This window comes from Herpailurus yagouaroundi, unplaced genomic scaffold, assembly GCF_014898765.1.
Source record: "Herpailurus yagouaroundi ecotype Mexico unplaced genomic scaffold, PumYag 159, whole genome shotgun sequence".
Lineage (NCBI taxonomy): Eukaryota > Metazoa > Chordata > Mammalia > Carnivora > Felidae > Herpailurus > Herpailurus yagouaroundi.
In genome coordinates this window covers 26796220-26814891 of record NW_024412400.1, presented here as the reverse complement: position 1 = coordinate 26814891, position 18672 = coordinate 26796220, and the positions used below count along the sequence as shown (strand labels likewise).

At 38.9% G+C, this 18672-nt stretch overlaps 1 protein-coding gene across 3 annotated transcripts in view; it reads right to left on the bottom strand.

Annotated features, from left to right (window-relative positions):
* Window positions 1-892: 892 nt before the first annotated feature.
* Window positions 893-18672, bottom strand: part of COL6A5 (collagen type VI alpha 5 chain) — a 136319-nt gene continuing 118539 nt past the window's right edge. The window contains exons 38-41 of one of the 3 annotated variants that reach the window (XM_040480165.1): window positions 13021-13710; window positions 11574-11670; window positions 10583-10827; window positions 893-1502 (exon numbers count right to left, since the gene is read on the bottom strand). In XM_040480165.1, coding sequence (XP_040336099.1) covers window positions 1483-1502; window positions 10583-10827; window positions 11574-11670; window positions 13021-13710 — 1052 coding nt within the window. In that variant the 3' untranslated portion in view covers window positions 893-1482. The remainder of the gene's footprint in view (window positions 1503-10582; window positions 10828-11573; window positions 11671-13020; window positions 13711-18672) is intronic. The other 2 variants (XM_040480166.1, XM_040480167.1) reach the window with 2 other exon arrangements.

Below are 18672 nucleotides of genomic sequence, written 5' to 3'. Positions count from 1 at the left end.
GTTTATAGACACACGCACAGATCAGGATTCTTAGGGAAAAGCAGAACTTTAGTTTACCGAAGAGTCGAGTTTGCTTTACAACTTCCCAGAGACCAATGTGTGGCTACTTTAAAATTTTCGGCAGCCTAGAATTGGTTGGATTGTTTGAAAATTATTCAATGACAAGAGTACTGTTAAGGAAAATTATGTGGGAAAAGTACAAAATTGCCAATGGGATCACCCTATTAGCATAGTTACTTTTTTTTTTTTAATTTTTTTTTCAACATTTATTTATTTTTTGGGACAGAGAGAGACAGAGCATGAACGGGGGAGGGGCAGAGAGAGAGGGAGACACAGAATCGGAAACAGGCTCCAGGCTCCGAGCCATCAGCCCAGAGCCCGATGCGGGGCTCGAACTCACGGACCGCGAGATCGTGACCTGGCTGAAGTCAGACACTCAACCGACTGCGCCACCCAGGCGCCCCATAGCATAGTTACTTTTAAAATATACAAAATATACTCACTTGGCAATTACTAGTTGCCTTGATCAAACTGAAAGATTTAAAAAATGAATTCACTACTGGCTTATTTTACATTATATATACATTTTCCAAATATGTCTAATCCTGTACTGCTCTTCCAATGGGTCTGAGTTAGCCTACAGGTAAATAAAAATGAACAGAACAAGCTTCCGGATCAGACTTGCTTTTATTTTAGAACTTGTCTCTTGCTCCATTGTAATTCCCAAGAACAGCTCCGATCATATAGAATATTCATGCGTTTCCCAATTGTTTTTCCCAGCAAAAATCAAGTACATACAAAGCAAAGCATGCTAAAATGTAAAACAAATGATCACAGCACAAAACAACCACTCACAAAATTAGCCTCATCTCACTTTTTTCTTTCTCACGAGTTCCATTCTTTTCTTTTTCTTTCTCACGAATTCCATTCTTTTCTAAATGTTCTGGTAAAGAGCAGGCTTTGACTACGGTGGTAGCAGCCTGCCAGGTAGGTTTTACAGGGCGCTCAGGTCATGAGGGTGGCACGAAATCGGAAGGATGCACGTGGGTTTCTAGTTCTATGAAGAGAGAGAAGACACTCCTAGTAAATTCTAACTCCGCTTTTTACTCAGCAGTCCGACTTGAGATGCAGACGTGATGAAAATGAAAGTCTTTAGGCAGATAGAGCGTCAGAAGTGCTGCCCGAACCGTACAAGAGCTGTCAAAGAAAAACTTCAGTTAACTCTTCCTGGTCGGTTGTCCCCATTCATGGAGGAAATGAAGTCATTCCTAGTTTCTCAGTTCTGCTCGTTGATGTCTTCACTCCGAAAAGTCTCCCTCTCCGATTCGAAACAGAACAAGTTTAGCACGTCATTAGCTGATTGGTTTCATGAGAAATTCCTGCCGCTCACCATTCTCCTTCCAGCGGATGATTTACAGTTTCTAGTTAGCACCACGTGGAATCACACATTGCCAATGGAGCTGTCTTCCTTTCCTGCTCTGATCATCTTGGGGCCTCACCATCTGCAAAACATAAAAATATGAATTCGCTCTTAATGTCAGTGGATTTGTTTAAAATGTTCCTCTCGACTCTTCTTTTGCCACATATGAAATGAGCACGCGTTGTTTTGCCATTTTCGGTAGTCAAAATAAAAGGGCAATGTGATAATGGATACAAATGAGCAACATATAAGTAGAACTATACATAGGCTTCCTCCTAGGAAAATGCTGGTGCGTTCATCATCTGAAATGCCACACTCAGCACATTCAGTGGCTGGTATCATGGATTCAGGGCTAGAAGGAATGTGCAGAGCTAGGACTCTGCCCAGAATCCTTCTGATCTTTTTTAGCATTGACTTGGAGGACAACATTCCTTCCCCTCCCGTCCCTCTTTCCCCCTCCTTCCCGACCACCCCCATGTGAGCTTTGGCTTCCAGCATCTTAGGAGGGCTGCTGTCCAGCCACTGGAATGGCTTTAATCACATGCAGCATGAGTGCCTTGGAGCTTAAAGCCCTTCCCAAGACAACCCTTGGCCAGTCAATGATCCAGGAGGGAGTAAGAAAGCCCAACTTCTTTGTTTCAGGTCAGGATGCTCTGCAGCATTAACTCAACATGCCGGAGCGCCTGCAAAGACCAAGTGCTCTACGGTACTTGGCCCGAGATGACACCCTTGTTTGTCTCCCACTCTTTCCCTGCTTGCTTCCTCCATTCCCTTTCCGCTCCTCCTGTCAGTGAGTGCTATCTCAATAAATCACATGCATGCCAATCCTCACCCCGGCGTCAGCTCCGGGGAACCTGGCCCAAGGCAGGATATGAGAGATGATCCCACCTACTTGTCTTCACACACTTGCTTACACACCCGCCTCAAAGGAAAACAATCATGTACTCTTGCCTTGCATAGTTTAAAGTTAACATCTAATTATTTTTTCATTAGGATTTGAGGTATTAGAAAAGGATGTGTAATTTGTGACATATCATAAAAACTGATATTTAAAAATAAAACTGCCACATTTTTCTTTTAACTCACCATATAGACTCTAAATATCACAGTGATTCGATAGCACCATTATCTATTTAAAATACATGTAATTATGTTCACAGTTAACGGGCAGATATTATGTAGTGTTTACTTTTCTCCTTAAACGTGTATTTCCATTTCACTTCCCCCATAGAATTTCATTTAACTGTAACATATTTATATGCTTTAAAACCTTTTATTGTCTGCCTAACAATAATCCTCTGCAGCAAAAAAATATATTTAAATGCACATTTTTCATTTTATATGGCTATAAGCTTCTATGTGTTAACATTTTTTTTCTGATGGATTACCATCACAACTTATCAAAACAGCATATATATTCAAATTTTGGTAATTTTATCACAAAAAACGTAAAAATTTTATTGGACATGCATTTCTTATTGAGAGGCATAGTTTTTCCCTATCATTTTTACTTACTGCTACTACAATTTATTGTCAGAGTGAGGCAACGTCTACTATTAATTCTATTAATATTTACTATTGTAGATTTAAGCACTGATAAATAGTTTACACAGATGGGTTTTGAAGGAGTTTTATTAGAGCAATAGCAAATAGTTCTTTGAATTGTTTCTGACTTATGTGTCCAAAATGACCCCATCGTCTCAAGAGGTTTTACAAAGGAATGTTACCCAGTCACTGAATGACGTTTTCTCACTTCTGGAAAATGTACCCCAAAACGCTTCACTAAACTTATCAAATGGCTATTAATAATACCAGTTACTCCTTCATTTATGGGTATGGTGTTTAACTTGAGAAACTAAAATATGGCTGGAAAATTCGAATATTGTTAAATTCAGCACACTTGACATGTATCCTATTACTATATTTTTTGATAAAATAATAATATTTATTATAATCTGTTTTACGTATTTTTTCTTCAGAATTTTGAAGCTCCAACTTAGCTCATTCACTTTATGGGACATATCCCCAGATAGCCTAATTGGCAGAAGTGGTCCTTACAGTAAAACCAATCAACACCTCATTGTGTGATGATGTCTTATTTATGATTCCATTCATAGGTAAATGATTAAGGCTACGATTTTTTTGGCCTAATGAAACAATGCTCGCTCTCCATCAACATTTCATGTATAGACGCTTTGCTTTGTTCTCACAGATTTCTCACTTAGAAGCAATGCATCTTTTGGGTCCCCTGGGTGGCTCAGTGAATTAAGCTTCCGACTTCAGCTCAGGTCATGAAATCGCAGTTTGTGAGTTTGAGCCCCAGGTCGGGCTCTGTGCTGACAGCTTGGAGCCTGGAGCCTGCTTCTGATTCTGTGTCTCCCTCTCTCTCTCTGCCCCTCCCTTGCTCACGCTCTACGCATCTCTCTCAAAAATAAATAAACATTAAAAAAATAATAAATAAATAAATAAATAAATAAATAAATAAATAAATAAATGAATGAAAGAAGAGATGCATCTTCTGCCAAGATTTGGGAAATGGAAGAGGCCAGATTACTAAATGAAACTTATCATCACTCCTACCATCCTCCATTTAGAGTATACCTGAATTCAGAACGTCCGAACATGACTTCAAATACCTCTTTTCTAGTAACACGCATTTTCCTTAACAGAAACACATACAAGATGGGAAAGACATGAAGCCTTATGTGGCTTCAAGGAAGCCTATAGATCCAGTATTTTGACTCCTTGTTTGACACCCACCCCCTATCCCATGCCTCCCTAGCAGGGTTTACATCTGGGCAAAGGACATAATCAGATTCAGAATGGCTGAGAAAGGGGCCCCTGGCTGGCTCAGTCAGAAGAACATGTGACTCTTGATCTTGGGGTTGTGAGTTTGAGTCCAACACTGGGTGTAGAGATTACTTAAAAATAAAATCTTTAAAAAGAATGGTTGAGAAATATGCCATTTCTTGTGTGAGATGTGTGTGTGTGTGTGGGGGGGTGGTATTTGTAAAGGGAGGCAGGAAAGGAGACCCTCCATGATTCCTCAGATAGAGACATTCTCAGTAGACAGAGTCCTTTAAGAGTAGTTCTCAGAAACCCATGCACTGGGAAGTCTTTGTGTGACCCCAGGAGCCCCCAGTCTGAAAAACACTGGCCTTGACCAAGCTCCTCATACACAAATAAGAAAGCTGAAGACCAAGGCAATCTGGTGACCATTGGAGATCGCAAAGCTAGCTGGTGACAGAACCAAAATTAGCATCTGGGTTGCCTCATTCCCAGTCTGACATTCTTTCCACCATGACCATCAACTCTAATGCGATTTGTCATCATCACTGTCATTATCATCATCATCATCAATATCTTAAATAATAGCTAATGTGTGTTAAGCTTTCACTCCATACAAAGTGCTGTTTGAAGCACTTTACATTCATATAGCGATCACATTAGCCTATGATGTATGCTCTATTATGATGTCCATTTTACAGAAAGGGAAATGGAAGCTCAGAGAGACAGAATAATGTGCCTAAGATTACATGACTAGTAATTGCAGAAATAGGAGTCAAATCCATGTCCCAATTCAATGATCCCTGGATTCACTCTTTCAACTACTATTTCCCAAAGTGGTTTCTATAAAATATTAGCCCAAAAAGATGCTGTTACAAGATTTTGTGGTCATAGTGGTTTGACTGTAGCCCCTCTCTCAGAATCACAATGAAGATGAACCCATTAAAGGCACTGAGAAGTCCTGCAAAAATGATACCTACTTATCAACGTTTTATAGGAAAATTATCTTTTTCTAATTACCTATTAATGTCTAGTGAGAAGACTCCCATTAAAGAAGACTAATTTAGGCTCAATATCTGTAACAGTAGGTCAATGGTTCTCAAATTCTAGCCTGCATTAGAATCATCTGGAGGGCCCCAACTCCAGAGTTTCTGATTCAACAGGCCCATGGTGGGATTCAAGGATCTGCATTCCCAGTGACTTCCTAGATGATGCTGACGTTGCTGGTCATTGCTGGACATTGATATTAGAAAAATAAAGACGAAGAAACAAGCCCTAAATTGGCATAATGGGAAAAGGAATACAGTTACACTTTTTAAAATCCACATTAAAATCTTGTGAATGACTACCCTATGACCCAGCAATTGCACTAGCAGGTTTTCATCGAAGGGATACAGGTGTGCTGTTTCGAAGGGGCACATGCACCCCAATGTTTATAGCAGCGCTGTTGACAATAGCCAAAGTATGGAAAGAGCCCAAATGTCCATCGACGGATGAATGGATAAAGAAGATGTGGTGTGTGTGTGTGTGTGTGTGTGTGTGTGTGTGTATGAGGAACTTAAGATACAAAACAGATGAACATAAGGGAAGGGAAGCAAAAATGATATAAAAACAGGGAGAGGGACAAAACAGAAGAAACTCTTAAATATAGAGAACACACAGTTGTTGGAGGGGTTGTGGGGGGGATGGGCTAAATGGGTAAGGGATGGGGGCATTAAGGAATCTACTCCTGAAATCATTGTTGCACCATATGCTAATGAACTTGGATGTAAATTAAACAATAAATAAATTAAAACATAAATTAAAAATAAAGTAAAATAAAATCTTGCAAATGTACACTATAATGAGCAAAAAAAAAATCTGTACATTAAGTAGATGGGCAAAATTAAAACATCAAAAACAAAATGGGCATGAAAAGAAAAGCCCACTCTCTTTGGGAAAACAAAGATAAGCATAGCAAAGATAAGCATGTAAAGGGTGATTCCTCTTCACAGTGGATTTTATTTTTAATTGTCCAACATATTGTCAGACTTAGATCATTCATGCAGGGATAAAACTAGCTGATTATGTGCCAAGCACAGTGTGTATTCTGACCTTCATATGTATCATCTTCAACCTTTCAACAACCCAAATAAATATTTTATTATCTTTCTTTTGTGGATTAACTTTAAGGTGAACTTGTGTTCTATAAACATAATTGTAGAGTATAAATCTTTGTGACAAAATGGTATGGACTAGGTACTGTGAATATTCTTTGGTAAAGACACTTTTAGATATCTATAGCTTCCGTTTCCTTCTCTGTAGAAAAGATACAGGACGACCCAGTGATTTCTAAAGTCATTCCAGTTTCAGATTCTAATCTTCCACGACCCAAGAAAGAAGCCAAACTGACACTGCCTGAAGAGACTCAGACTGATTTCTTGGAGCAGAGCTGGCCAAATATTACCACATCAGGCTGTTGGCTAGAACTCTCTGAGCGAAATGAATAAAGACATCATCAACTTCTGGATGTAGGATATATAATTAAGTAGAAAAATGAAGAAAACTTCTGGAGGAAAGAAATTATGAAGAATACTAAACAAGAAAGTATTGGTAATGTTCACTTGATAATCCTTTTGAGTCTACCAACCTTATGATTTTCAATAGGAATCTCACCTCAAGATATCTAACAGGACTGAATCAAAAGAGATTTATTGCAGTGTTTTTCAAACTTGTATGCACATTGCAGTTGCCTTTGGAGCTTCAAAAAAATGGATGCCTTGTCTCACTCCCAGAGAAGATGATTTAAGTGATGTGGAATGTGGGCTGGACTATGGAATTGTCAACCAATACCTTGGTCATTATAATGCACAAACTTGGGCAATGCTGATTCATAGGGTTCTTTCCTATGATTACATTGTTAATTATATCCCCTACTGTGGACTGAACTGTGTCCCTCCAAATTCATTTGATGAAGGCCTACACCTTACATGACCGTATTGGGGACAGGGCCTTCAAGGTGGTGACTAAGGGTGAGTGCAGTCATAAGGATAGAGATGTGATCTGATAAAAATGTCGCCCTTTGAAGAGGAAGTGACACCAGGTCTGTCTCTCCACCATGCGAAAACAAAGCAAGAAAAGGTGGCTGTCTGCCAGCCAGAAAGAGAGCTCTCATCAGGAATCAAATTGGCTGGTGCCCTGACCTTGGACTTCCCAGCCTCGAGAACCGTGAGAAAATAAATGATTGTTGTTTAAGCCCCCTAGTCTATAGCATTTGTTATGGCAGCCTGAGCTGCCTAAGACATCCCCTCTTACACTCACTCTATTTCGGATCTCATTCCTTCCTCCAGCATTGGGAAAGGGTGCTGAATCAGGAGCTGCCAGACCAGGGTCAAGTCCCAGGAAGTCACTAAACCTCTTTGAGCTTCAGTTTCTCCATCCAAGTATGGGGGGTATTAACTCCTGTCTCTTATACAGGGTTTTGGAGGGAACTCAATGGGACATGTATATGAAATTGCCTTGTAGACAGTATGGCTCTGTACATGGGTGAGCTGCAGCTGGTACCTGCCACTTTCTCTCAACAGCCTCCCTTTCAAATCCCCTCATTGATCTCCCTCTGGGTTTCCTCCTCAGCATGTTCTCTCAGCCATCTGGTCCCACTCATTTGACCTCACCTCCAATTCCCTGGTTCTCCCATCACTGCTCTCCTTCAGCCCAGGTCTGCTAGCAACAAATCCTCCTACTTTTCCTTTATTTGAGAAGATCTTTATTTTGCCTTCATTCTGGAAGTCTATGTTCACTGGATAAAAAATTCTGTGTTCAGAGTTCTTTTACTTCAGTAAAGAAAAGGATGTTTCACTGTCTTCTGCCTTTATGGTTTCTAATGAGAAATCTATGATCATTTGAAGAGTTGTTCTCTTTTTTGGTAACATGTAGATTTTCTCTAGCTGCTTCAAGATTTTCCTTATGTTTTGTTTTCAACAGTTAATTATGTGTCTTGAGTGGGTTTTTAAATCTGTAAAGCTTTATATCTTTTACTAATTTGGGAATTTTTTGTCCATTATCTCCTCAAATATATTTTTTTCTGAATAAATCTAACTTTCATCTCTTTCTACTTCTAGAATGCCAGTGAAACAAATATTAGGCCTTTTGATATTGTTCTATAAGTCTCCAAGGCTCTGTTAATTTTAAAAACTCTCTTTCAGATTACATAATTAGTCTATCTTCAAGTTTACTGATTCCTTTCTTTGTCATCTACCTTCTGCTTTGGAGCCCATTCAGTGAGCTTGTTTTTAAATTTCAGACACTGTATATATTTTTTACTTCTAAAATGTCCTTTTGGTTCCTTTTTAAAATTATTTCTATGTTTCTGCTGAGAATGTTATTTCTGTTCAAGTTGTTTGCCTTTACTTCATGGAGCATAGTTATCATAGCTGCTAATTTAATGGCTTTGTCTATTGGTTGTCTTTTCCTCTCAGAATCGTTTGCATCTCCTGGTCACTGTATGTTGCCTAATTTTGGATTTTGTCCTGAACACTCTAAATATTATGTTGTATAGACTTGAAGTATTGTTATAATTCTCTGCAGAATTAATTGTTTTTTTTGTCAGTGGGCAATCAACCTGGTAGGTTCACAATGCAAGTGCTATCTCACCTTCTGTGGGCAGTGGTTCCAACCTCAGTTTAGCGCCCAAAGCCTTCACCATCCTATTCCGGGTCTTTCCATTCACACACAGCTCAGGTGAGAGCCCAGGGCTTATGCAGCTCCCATAATTAGAATTAGAGGATCTCCTTCTCCAGTTGTCTTGCCTCTGGGGCTACCCCCACATGCTGGCCAACAGGGCCTATCTTCCTAGTTCCTCTGGCCATAAAAACAGGGTTTCTCTTTCATTTTAGCTAGCTAGCCTTTCACTCAGCTCCGAATTGTGCCCACTTCAGAGCAAAACCATGAGAAGAAAGGGGGGAAATGGGGATTTCTTCCACCAACTCTGACAAACGAGGGCCCTTTTTCCTAGTTCTTCTGCCCAGAAGTATGGGGGTTCTACTGAGTTTTAGCCTCCTGCCCCACTGCCATCACACAGTTCCAGGACTGGGTCTGCCCTGAGCACAAAACCACAAAAGAAAACAGAAAAGAAAATGGTAAACTCCTGCCCCTTCACAATATACCTCCTTTTTGTTACCTTTCAGAGATCTCAGGTGGTTAGTTTTTGTATTTTCTCCCTAGTTTTCAGTTGTAGTCAGTGGGAGAGAGGGGCAGTATGGGCTTAGTCCATCTTGACTGGAAGTAGATATTTCATTGTATTTATATTTGATTCTTCTTTTCTTACCTTTCTCTCCCCTTTCTATATTTTTCTGTATTTCTTCTACTCTCATCTCTCTTATTTTCCATCATTTTGCTGATTTTGTTCAATATCTATACATTAGCTACGTTTATAATTATACCCGTATCTAATACATATAATGTAGATGTATACATGAAGTATCCATTTGTACCGCATACATATATAGCATTGTACATATATACTGCATACCCATATGGTATTTCATTGCATAATCATACCAAAATTTATCTATCATATTTGCTGTTGGGCTACTACAAAGAGTGCTCTTATGAACATTCTAGTACATGACTTCTGGTGAATATTTTTCTGTTGTGCATATACATGAGAGCAAAATTGCTGGTCATAGGATATGTAAAGTTTCAGTTTTCACAGATACCAAAGAAGATTTATTTTAAAGTAATTTCCTATACAGTTTTGGTACACGGCAAAATAGCAGCTGTAAAGCTGCTCTAGAGCCTACTATAGCTTCCTGTTTGTCATCTCCCATGTTTTCTTTAGCTGTAGGTCCAGAACCATCTCCTCACATAGCCTAAGAATCTGCCCTCAGCCTCCAAAGAGATCTCAGAACAACAACAGCCTTGTGCATTCTAGGCACCACGGGGGCTGGGGCTGAGCTAGAAGCCCACATCTCAGAGCAGGCAAGCCCAGGGTGCTATGGGAGATGGCAGACCCTCAAACATTAGAGGCTCATTGTATAGGTCCTCCCCACCCCTACTTTGCACAAAGATGTGGGGATCTGCTTGCCTACCAAGGACCTGTGTGGTCTTTGTTCTCACCCCTCCTGTCTCCATTCCCTGACCCGACGCCAAGTATTTACATCGACTTCTAGTTCTGGTTTTGTCAACACCATTGACTCCTTTTTTTTCTTTTTGCCTTTCTGGAGTTTTATCTGGTTTGCCTCCTCATTTGGGGAACCCCCTGCAGCCCCAGATGATAGGGTCCTCTATCTTGTCATCTCCACCTGTCCCAGTGAGTTCTCCTTGCTCATTGTCCACTAGGGGAAAATCCAAACAAAGGTTCTTCAGGGTCTTCGATTCTATTGTACCCAAGGTTACCTTTTTTATCCTGTCGTTTACCATCTGCTAGAGCTGGCATTTCTTCTGCATGTGCCTCTTCCTTATCATTCATCATCAGTTCTCCAGTTGAAAAAAGCATGTATAACTTCTGGATCAAATCAGTAGTGGTCCCAGAACTATTACTAGGATTGTTCCCTAATACAAAGGAATGCTGCTCCTGGGAACCAAATTCATCAACCAGCTCACTGTTTCCTGTCTCTATTTCATACACCCCAGGAATAAGGCTGAGGTGACAGAGAAAAGAGATGAAAAACACATTAGCCAAGCCCCTTGCAGAATTAAATGTAAATACAGGCAGACATATAACAGCAATCAATTTTATGCATGTGATTAGAACAGTCCAAATGCAGTTTATGGATGAAATCTGACTCAGGGACAATTTTTTAATATTCCAAAGAGAAATCAGAATGTTGTGTCAGGGGGTTAGGACTCCAAAGCAATATTATTTTCATGACTGAATTTTTATTGAGTACTTAGGGTTGTACTTTGCAAAATCAAACTTAAAAGAACCCTTCCTACCAGTTTTCATATGGGTTCTGTTTTTTGAATGGCGAATGTTTTTGTTGCTTTGAAATTTTTTCTTTTGTGTTTTTCTTCTGCTCTAAAATTGCTACAGCTAACCTTTGATATTATAAGTTGTCTGTTTTGACAGTACTCAATATTAGTGTGGTGTTATATAAGGTATTGATAAGAGCCTCTGCTTTTTTGATAAAAGCAACAGAAATGGAAACATGGTTCTTTCTAATATGGTTCACATTCTATGTGCTATGAATTCTAGATCTGTGCAGCCATCACAAACCAGGAGTATTTCAAACGCGTGAGCGCACACACACACACACACACACACACCCTGCTACATCCGACAGCCAAACTTGCATCCTGAAAACTCAAACACCATTCATGTCAAGTTATTTTCATTAGGACTGTTTCCAGCTGTAGTATTACCCAAACTGTGATTTTGTCAACTCACAATACAGTGTTTCCTGAGCCAACGGTCTCTGGGTTGGGAGAGGTGATGTTAACACACTTGGCTATCAGATCTGCAGGGGGATATTTGTTGATGGCACCTGGAGAAAGAGTGGCTGGTTAATCTAAATTTTACCCTTCTGTATTCTATCGCCCAAAGTGAGTTCATCTTTTCTTGTGATGTTTTCAAGACCAAATTAATTTTATAAGGGACTCAGCAAAGTAGACACCCCCTGACATTGCAATGCCTCATTGGTAAAGTCAATGAGATACAGCAGTGATTCAGTAAAAAATTCTTAAGCTCTGTATGCCACAGGCTTGTGATGTGATTCAAGGATATTTCTCAACCCCTTCTAACATCTGTTTCTTTCCCTTTAACAGGAAGATCTCTCCAGAAGACACCTTGAGCTATTGAAATGGTCTGCCCTATTTACCTTGGGGTTGGAAGAAGGCATCATTTTTTTTTTTTATGCTACTATATATAAATCCTGAATTCCAAGATTCCTAAGGGTTACATGAGCCCTGCGGCTTTGCGAGTGGTAGAAAATCTGCATCTCTGTCATTTCCTGGTAAATTTGCAGGAGCTGCAGATAACTACTCAAGGTGGCCTCTGCCTCACCCCTAATCCCAACCCAGGCCAGGATTGGCTTGATGCTACAAGCTCTTGGGTATACTGCTATGCCCACGTCTAAAATTGCAACACATGGACAGAGGCTGGGGCAGTCACTGTCACTATAAAAAGACACCCTTAAGCCCCTGCCTGGCTATGCCTGAGCCAACTGTCTGGGACAGAGGCTCTAGAAGAGATTCCTTCCCATGACTGAAAAGAATTAAAGTCATAGCCAAAGGTAATTAATAGTGAAAGATAGAACAGAAGTCCTTGGAGTAGATGGAGGGTGGTGGTAGTGGGATATTACTGATTACAGCAGTGTCCTTCCTTAAGGGTATAGGAGCTGAAATGTAGTTTAATGAACAGGAACACGGATGGCTCTGGGGTCAGAATGCCTGGGGCTGAGTCTAGAATTCACCAACTATTAACCTGTGAACTTTTGAGCAATTTATTTAATGTCTCTGAACCTTACTTAGTATGCTCACATGTAAAATGGGGATACTAATACTTTCCTTTGAGGGCTGAACTGAGAATTCAATGATATAATCCATTTAAAGAATTTGGCACATAGTACCAGGTACATATTAAACAGATTAGGGTTAAGAGACACTTTTTACCTATACGGGGATTTTTCTGGCTAAGACTTTGACAGTGCAGCAGTAGAGTTCAAGGTCAGTAAGACCTGATATTTTTCTCTGGTTTTCTCACCCCTACTCACACCTTAGACTCTACCAGTCTCCACTGAAGTATGGAGTATATTACTATGTCAACTGGTGGATTGTACACAGAGACATCAAATCCATTGCAAAAGCAATAGAAGAGAAAAGGTTTAATGACTTACGTCTGATTAAATGAACAAATGGCTTGACAAACTTGGTGATATAGTTCAAATCTGGCTTGTGGGTTCGGCCAAGCTGGACTAAGTGATGATCCAGTGGGTGGCTGGCTAATTCTTCTAATTCCTTGTCGTTGTATACAGAGCCAAAGGAAAACACAAATATGGAGTAGCCCTGACACTTGGCTCTCAGAGATACATTTCTTAAGACTTCCTTGTCTAAGGGGTTGGTTTCTCCAGCAGATATAACAAAGATAACTTTGTTTTTCCTCAGGTTGGGGGTTCCTACAAAGACATTGTCAATTGTCCACTGCAGGGCATGCCCGATAAAAACATCTCCATTGAGCTGTTGAAAAGAGTCTTGGAGATGATGTTTCATTTGGTATATACTGTTATAAGTAACCAAATCAAATTCCAGGTAGACAGGGCATTCTTCACTGTTGGGCATATAGCCTGGAGGAGAGTAGCTCAGGACTGCCACTCTGTCTCCTAACATGGAGGTCAGTGGGTCTGGGGCAATGTGAAAGTAATCAAGCACTGAGACTAGAAAAGTTTTCACTTCCTGAAACTCCTCATTTCCTATTCTTTGGGAAGAATCTATGAGGAAAGCCACATCCATGTAATATTCTTGAAGAGAGGTATCTCCAGGTTCATAAGTAAGACCTGGTTCTTCTTTTCTGCCATGGTTTTCATGTCCTGCAATAGAATAGCTCAAGTCATTCTTTTTAGTAGAAGGCTAAACTTGGAGCTCCTAGCCAAGGATGGCCAATACACATCATGGGATTTTTGCCATGCTTCATTCCCACACCCATGGCAGACATCATTAATCAATTACAGTACTTGTTCTCAGATGCATTTTCCACACATTGCATGGGAAACCACTGGGCATTCAACAGGGGCCGTCATGTGAAAAGAAATGTTTGCTAGCCCATCTCAGATCTCTGTCAAAAAGATCTTTGATTGATCCTCCAGCTATTTTCGTATGCAAGATGAGAAACATATAACTATTTTTAGTGCACTCTACATGATCACAAAATTTGCATGAGATCTAATTATTACGCAGTGACCCTTAAAGTATATATGTCAAAATCACATTTACTGATGTCACAAACACTTGGACCATTATATACATGTTCAAAATATGCGCCACAGTGTGACGTCATGAGAGCAAGTATAAATGCTGATTTTAGAATCCAAACTCTTTGTAAGACATTAAATACTCTAAGATGTTGGTTAAGTGCCAGTCTACAGTTTATTGGCCCATGACAAAATAAGGAGCTCGCGCCATGTTGTAAGTCATCTAATTACTAAGTATACTGTTTAGTTCAGCCGACTCCTTCCTTTTTTTTTTTTTTTGTAGCAAGATTTTCTCAATGAAGAAACAGTGCCTTGATTTATATTCTGATGCTAATGTCTTATCTTGCTGCAGACCAGCACTTCAAGAAGCACTGATCTAAGCCTAAGGGAACATAAAACCACGTCTACAACCATGGGGATAGTGGCTGGTTGGTGAAGCCACAACAGGAAATCCCAGCTTAGAAAGACAGAAAGTAGGTAGCCAATATTCTTTTTACCATGAAAGAAGTGTGTCTATGAACCTAATCAAGCAAGAAGTAGATTTCTAACAGGCAAAAATTTATTGATCCCCATTTGTGCTCAACTGCATTATTAAAGCTTTATATTTATTACTTTATTTACTCCTCACAACAATCCTCACAAATGAATCAATTAACCTGTATTAATGTCATAAAAACTTGATAATAGAAATAGAATGCAAAAACCACCATGATAGATAATGTTATTAACAGGGCAAAGGCTCCATTAGATGTTTATATGTTCAAATAACTGAATTGCTGGGGTAAGCTACACATTACCTTTTTATCTATTGTTGGATATTTTTGACAAATAAAAATTATACATAAATTGTAAGGTTTACAATGTGGTATTTTAATAACACTATACCTTGTGTAATGATTACAACAATCAAGTTAATATTATTGGATTTGATTTACTTAAAATTTTGTTTTGAATTTTACATCTATGTTTATGAGGAATATTGGCATGTACTTTCATTTTCACATAATGCCTTTGTCTGGTTTTGCTATCATGGTAATCTGGCCTCACAGAATGAGCTGGAAAAGAATTTCTCCCTCTTTAATTTTCTGTAAGAGTTTGTGTAGAATTAGTATTATTTCTTCCTTAAACGTTTTGTTGAATTTACCAGTGAAGTTATTTTGGCTTCCATATGGGAAATTTTGAACTACAAATCAATTGCTTTAATAGGTTTAGGGCTACTTAGATTACTTCTTGAATGAGCTCTGGTAATTTGTGAAAATTGCAAGAAATCAATCTGTCTATTTCACCTAAGCTACTTGAGAGGCAAAATATTATTTATCATATTCTCTGATTATCCTTTTAATATGTGTAGACTATGTTTACTCTCTCATTCCTGATTTAATAGTGTCTTTTCTTTTTTCCTGGTGAGTTTATCATTTTCTTAAAAAACTTTTAATGTGTGTTTATTTTTGAGAGAGAAACAGAGTACGAGTGCGGAAGGGCAAAGAGAGAGGGAGACACAGAATCTGAAGCAGGCTCCAGGCTCTGAGCCGTCAGCAAAGCTGACGGTCACCCAATTTTATTGACGTTCTCAAAGAAACACCTTTTTGGTTTTACTGATTTTCTCTTTTCTATTTCATTGAGTTCCACTTTAATTTTATTACTTCCTTTCTTCTTCTGCTTACCCTGGGTTCTTTCTTTGCTGATTTCTTGAGGTGAAATTTGAAGTCATTGTTCTGAAAACTTTCTTCTTTACCAATGTAAGTATTCAATGCTACAGATGATCTTGTAAGTATTGTGTTAGTGGAATCTCACAAATTCTGGTATATTGTGATTTTATTGTCACTCATTTCGAAATACTTTCTAATTTCCTTTCTGATTTCTTCTTTGATCATGGATTATTTAGAAGTGTTTCATTTAGTTTCCAAACACTTGAGGATTTTTTGAAGATCTTTCTGCCATTGATTTTTAATTTAATTCTGTTTTGGTCAGAGAATATATTTGGCATGACTTCAATCTCTTAAACTTTTGAGAATTGCTTTATGGCCCACAATACGGACTATCTTGGTGAGTGTTTCATGTGTATTGCAAAGAATGTGAATTTTGTTGTTGTGTGGAGTATTCTATTAATATCCATTAGGTGAGGTTAGTTACTAAGGTTGCTCAAGACCACTGTATCCCTGCTGATAGTCTACCAATTATTGAGAGAGGGTATTGAAACTCTGATGTTCTTTTCACTTTTAAAAAATCTTTTCTCTCCCTTAGTTTTATTTTGGATAATTTCTATTGCCATGTCTTTAAGTTTATTGATATTTTCTTTTACCAAATCTGATTTGCTATTAATCCCATCCAGTGTATTGCTCATCCTAGACATTGCAACTTTTTATCTCTACATATTCTATTTGAATCTTTTTCTTATATCTTGCACATCTCTGCTTAACTTTTTCACATATGGAATATAGTTATAATAACTATTTTGATATCTTTGCTAATTCTAATATCTGTGTCAGTTCCACTTCGTTTTAAGAGTGATTATGTTCTTGATTATGGTCATGCCTTTCATGCTTCTTTTTGTGCCAGATATTGTGAAATGCTCCTTTTTTTTGATATGGAATACTTTTGTTTTCCTATAAATATTCATGTCACATGAAAACGGTTTGATCCTTTTGGGTCGTGCTATTATGATTTAGGTGGCAAATCTAGAGCAGTGCTTAATTTAAAGCTAATTATTCCCCCCCCCCCCACTACTGAGACAAGACCTTCCTGAGTTTTCTCCCCTAATACTCTATGAATTATGAGTTTTTCTAGGCTTGCTGGCAGGAAAAAGCATTGTTCCTGGCCCTCTGTGAACAACTGGCACTATTCTGTAATCTTTTCTGATGGTTCTCCCCCCAGGCTTAGGGCATTTCTTCATATGCATGTATCGTCACCATTCTGCTGAATAATTAAGGGGACCCTCTGCAGATCTCTGGAGTTCTCTCTCTTTGAAGCTCTCTCCTCTCTGGTATTCTGTCCTGGGAACTCTTACCATCTTGGTCTCCCTGGGTTCTCAGCTCTGCCTCCTCATCTCTAGGAGTGCATTGGGCTCCACTTGAATTCCTCCTTTCTGCACCATGGCAGTAAGCTGGAGCATAGGGTTTACCTCATTTGTTTCTGCCTCTCAGGGATCAATCTTTCAATTCCTGATGTCTAGTGTCCTGAAAACTATTGGTGTGTGTGTGTGTGTGTGTGTGTGTAGAGATATAAATATAAATATAAATATAAATATAAATACAAATACAAATATATAAATATACAAATATAAATATAAATATATATAAAATAGATAAGAACTGGCCATTTTGTTTGAGATGTTCCTATGTTCTCTTCCTTTTCACAAAGGGACTAAGGATTCATCATTTATGTACCAGATTCTTCCTTTATCAATACACCTGTAGTAACTGAATAGGATTTTGTATTTCACAAGTATGTATAAAACTTGTGGGCCTCCCATTCCCCACCAGGAACCTAGTTTTAAATTCTTCTTAGAATTTTTTTTATCAAGATAAAGGTCTCTAATGAAACTATTAAAGTGCAGACAAAAGCATTTATTTTATATTCTTCCTCGCTGTGATTGCTATGTAACACACTTTAGCCCTAAAACATCACCACCAAAAACACTTCTAGAGTTCTTGGCTATAGTGTATTAGCAACTGTGAAGGTCAGTTAAATAGTCATTTCTGTCGTTGAAGTTTACCATCCTGGAGTTAACTAACCACCACCTGCTCTGTCATCAGTATCTCTGTTTTCCAACTAAAGCATTCTGGCTTCCTTATAAAGATCAATCAACACACTTTATCAAAGCACGAGGAAAAGTATTTCACAAATGTTTTGACAGAGGAAGAGGGCTGACTTATGTTAGTGAAATATTTTTTCACACGTGTTCATATCAAAAAGATTACTGTTTTTTCCAATTTTCTCTTTATAACTGAACACAATCTCAATCCTTTTCCAAAGTACCCAGCAGCATTAATTTCTAATGGGGTGTATTTTCGCCTACAAAAATCGATAAAAATAGGCTGTCTTTCTAAAAATTTTTTTTATGTGTATTCATTTTTGAAAGACAGAGAGAGACAGAGCACAAGCAGGGGTGGGGTGGAGAGAGAAGGGGACACAGAATCAGAAGCAGGCTCCAGGCTCTGAGCTGTCAGCACAGAGCCTGACGCGGAATTTGAGCTCATGAACCGTGAGATCATGACCTAAGCCGAAGTCTGACGCTCAACTGACTGAGCCACCCAGGCGCCCCTAGGCTCTCTTTCTATTTACAGGAATAGCATGAGACTCAAGAAGCTAAAAGTGGATGCTTACGGTTAAAAAACTCTAAATTTGTCGAACATAAAGAATGATTTTTCTACTTCGAGTCTAAATTTATTTTACTTAGGGAGAGTGAGCCTTCAAAAATATTTTCCCTCAAGAAAACCTGGCAGGAGTGTGGATACAATATACCCGGAGCTCATGGCAATGCTGTGTATTTTCTGGAAATGTCAAGAAGCCAAATTCCCATCTTCAAGTCTATGGAAGAATTTCCTCAGAATGGCAGAAGAGGAAGGGCTGGCTCACTTT